A 3,115-nucleotide genomic window follows, 5' to 3' on the forward strand; every position below is an offset into this window, starting at 1 on the left:
GGTGGGGGAAGCTGCTGAGCTGACAGTCCCACGTCCCCTTCCACGGGCCCACAGGACACTTTCTCACCCAAGCCCAGGAGCAGGCAGGGGAAGAAGCGGTGGGAGAAGCGGCGTTTTTCCCTTCTTGGAGCCGTTTCTTGGGTGGCACTGGGCTGCAGCTCCACCCCGTCCCACCAGCAAGGCCACCAGGAGTCACTCAGAGAAGTCTGGCAGCCATGTGCTGCGCGGCAGAGGCAGGAACCGCGCGGTGCTGCGTTACGGCTCCCACTCCCCCTCCAAGACAGAAGGTTATTTTTCCCTCTTCCTCATGATGCGGCGCTGACAGAGCTTCCGCTCCCGGTGTGGTTCCTCCTCGCCGGGTGAGACCGAGGGGAGGGAGGTGGCCGGCAACAGGGCCACCAGATCCCAGTCTGAAATCTCTTCGCCAGCACCGAGGGCGACAGGAGCAAGAGAGGGCAGGTGCCTTCCTCGTGATGGTGGCAGAAATGCAGGCAGGGCAGAGGCCGGGGTGAAGGCAGCTGGGCTCAGGTCCTGGCTGCGGGTGGGTTAACGCATGGAGGCCAACCGGCGTGGGGGTCCCGACCTTGGGACTTGGGCTGCCCCTGCTGAAGGTCTGGAAGCCAGTTAGGAGCTTTTTGGGGAAGATAATAACCAAACTGGGAAGCGTGAAGGTAGTGTTAGTCTGTGCGGGTCACTCTGCACCAGCTGCCCGTGGGGAGGGTGTGTCGAGGGGGGGGACAGGCCATCAGTGAGGGCGGCGGGACGCTGAGGGGTCCCCAGGCGAGCCGTGGCCTCGTGCTTATCTTGAATTCAAGGACAGAGAGAGACAGAAAGTGGGATCAGGGGAGGGAAACAAAAGGAGAGGAGGATCCTTGTGTCTCCTGGTTTTACGGGAGCAGAGCCCTGGGGCTCCAGCCCACTGTCCGGGGTTGAGGGGACGATCAGCTCTAGTTCTACTTTTGGCTGTTGTAAGCTTTGTGCCTCTGGTTCATGGGGTTTTCTGGAGACTTCATCCACTCCTTCTTGAGGAGCTGCTTGAGCTGGGACAGGCGCATGTTGGGGTTCTCTTGCTTCAGGCGGGGCAGATTGACCTCTTCAAAGGCTGTGAAGGCGGCTTTCATCCGGCGCTCGGGGTGCCGGTCTGGATCGTTGGCAACGCTGAGGGAGTTGGGAGGGAGACACACGTCAGGGACCCCTCCCTGCAGCCCCGACCCCCGCCCCGCTCTGAGCCCCGCCAGCTCAGACAGAAGAACCCGGGCGATAAAGCAAAAAACCCCGTGACCCGCTTCAAATATTCTCCCCAGAACAACAGGGCAGGGTCGTGTCCTGCTCTTGCTGTCGAGTCACAAAGTGGAAAAAGCAGCCAGTTCTGGGTGAGGGAGGATCTGCAAGATTTCTTGTAAGGAAATCGCCACCTTCCAAGGAGAGCACGGCTACGCCACGGCTGCGTACCTGAGGGCAGCGATGGCATCCTCAATCGTCCTGGCCTCCACCGACCCTTCCTCCAGCACCCTTCTGTTGATGTTCTCCTCCAAGGGCACCTCCAAGTGAGTCTTCTCCTTCTCCACTGCACAGGGAGAGGGAAAGCCATTAACATCAAATCCAGACTTGCACAAAACCCTCAGAAAAGGGTTTTCCAAAGCACTCTGAAAACTCAAGAGTTCAGCCCCAGTCCTGGGAAAGAAGCTGCCTGCTCTCTCCGCCTCAAGGTGACAGGAGGGTTTGGTTTTTTCCCCCCATTTGGGTGTGGGTCACAGACACAGCAAAGCAGGCCGCAGGGGATTGCTGCAGGCAGCCTTTGCCTTCCGAACCCCTTGTCCTTCAGCGACAGTGGGTGGAAGAGGAAGAGCCCTCCCTTCCTGCTCCCCAGCCCCCCGTGGCTGTCAGGGCCTTTCTGTGGTTTCACCAAACCTGTGTCCGCATTCTCCTTCTGCTGTTGGTCTTTCCTGATCGTCTCCTCGATCTGGGCTCTGGTGACTTTGCCCGGAGTGACCTGCTTGGGTGACTTTCCTTTCAGCTTCGAGTCTTCCTCCTCCAGCAGGCGCTGCAGCTCCTTCTTACGCTCCAGCTGCTCCAGGCGCCGCTTCTCCCTCTCTTCCTGGAAGAGAGGAAGGACCAGGTCACCTTCACCCTTCGGCAGAGGGATCCAACTACCCCTCAGAGGAGCAGGGAACCCCACCTGAAGAGGAGGCAGCACTGACAGCCCGAGCAGGACGTTGGCTGATTCCCCCCGACCTCCAGCAAGGGCCTGGCCCGTCCCTTCAGAATAGTAATTCCCCCGTCCCTGCCCTGCCCGCAACCACGCGCTGGCTCCCCGTGACGTCGGTGCTGCGAAACACAACCCTGCCGTCGAGAAGGAGCAGGAGGTGCCAGCCAGGGCTGCTGACAATCAGATTAAGTTTTCCACTTTAATTTTAATAAGTGGTGGGAGGTTGAAAGTTCAGCTGTTGTTTGAGACAAGCCAAGAGGCTGAATTTGTCCTTAAGCCCGGCTCATGCTCTTCCTAAGAGCTGGGACAGGTGATTAGACCGAATTCAACAAGCAACGCAGCTCTTGTGGCAATTTTAAAATGCTCCAGAAGAGGTTTAAGAGCCACTTTGCCCTCCGAGGCCCAAGGAAGAGGGTGACAAGACCATGCAACAGGCCCTTGGGGTCTTTCAGCACTTCGGCTTTGAGTTTTTCCCCTCCTCTCCCCAAGCCTGTAAGTTCTGGCAGAAAGAAAGGAACAACAAGCAAACATCTCTCTTTGGGGCAGCGTCACACGCTGCAAAGCATTTTGTATTTAGGTTAGTTACATGGCCACTTAATTATGGCTCTCATCCATTATTCACAGGGCTGGCACAAGGAACTGATCGAGCATTAATGGAAGGGGTTTACTCGAAGGCAGCTGAGCAGCGAAACCAGCCCAGCAGCAACACAACTGCCTGTCTCCCTCCGTCTTTAAGGAGTAGGAGCGTTGGGGTAGGGGCCGCTTTGGAGGCGGTGGGTGAGCAAGGCCGGGCTTTGAGAGGCTATTAAATAAAAAAAAAAGGAAGTTGCTCCACAGCTCAGAGTTTAAAGAAAAACTCATCAAAACACAGAAACAAAGAGGGGAAGGGGAAGGGGAAGGGGAAGG

At 57.4% G+C, this 3,115-nt stretch overlaps 1 protein-coding gene across 1 annotated transcript in view; it reads right to left on the reverse strand.

Moving 5' to 3' along the window:
* Positions 1–167: 167 nt before the first annotated feature.
* Positions 168–3,115, reverse strand: part of CCDC124 (coiled-coil domain containing 124) — an 8,073-nt gene continuing 5,125 nt past the window's right edge. Inside the window, exons 2-4 of the mRNA XM_026867271.1 lie at positions 1,912–2,098; positions 1,453–1,567; positions 168–1,158 (exon numbers count right to left, since the gene is read on the reverse strand). Coding sequence (XP_026723072.1) covers positions 954–1,158; positions 1,453–1,567; positions 1,912–2,098 — 507 coding nt within the window. The 3' untranslated portion in view covers positions 168–953. The remainder of the gene's footprint in view (positions 1,159–1,452; positions 1,568–1,911; positions 2,099–3,115) is intronic.

Source organism: Athene cunicularia, unplaced genomic scaffold (assembly GCF_003259725.1).
Source record: "Athene cunicularia isolate RWA unplaced genomic scaffold, athCun1 SCF_218, whole genome shotgun sequence".
NCBI lineage: Eukaryota > Metazoa > Chordata > Aves > Strigiformes > Strigidae > Athene > Athene cunicularia.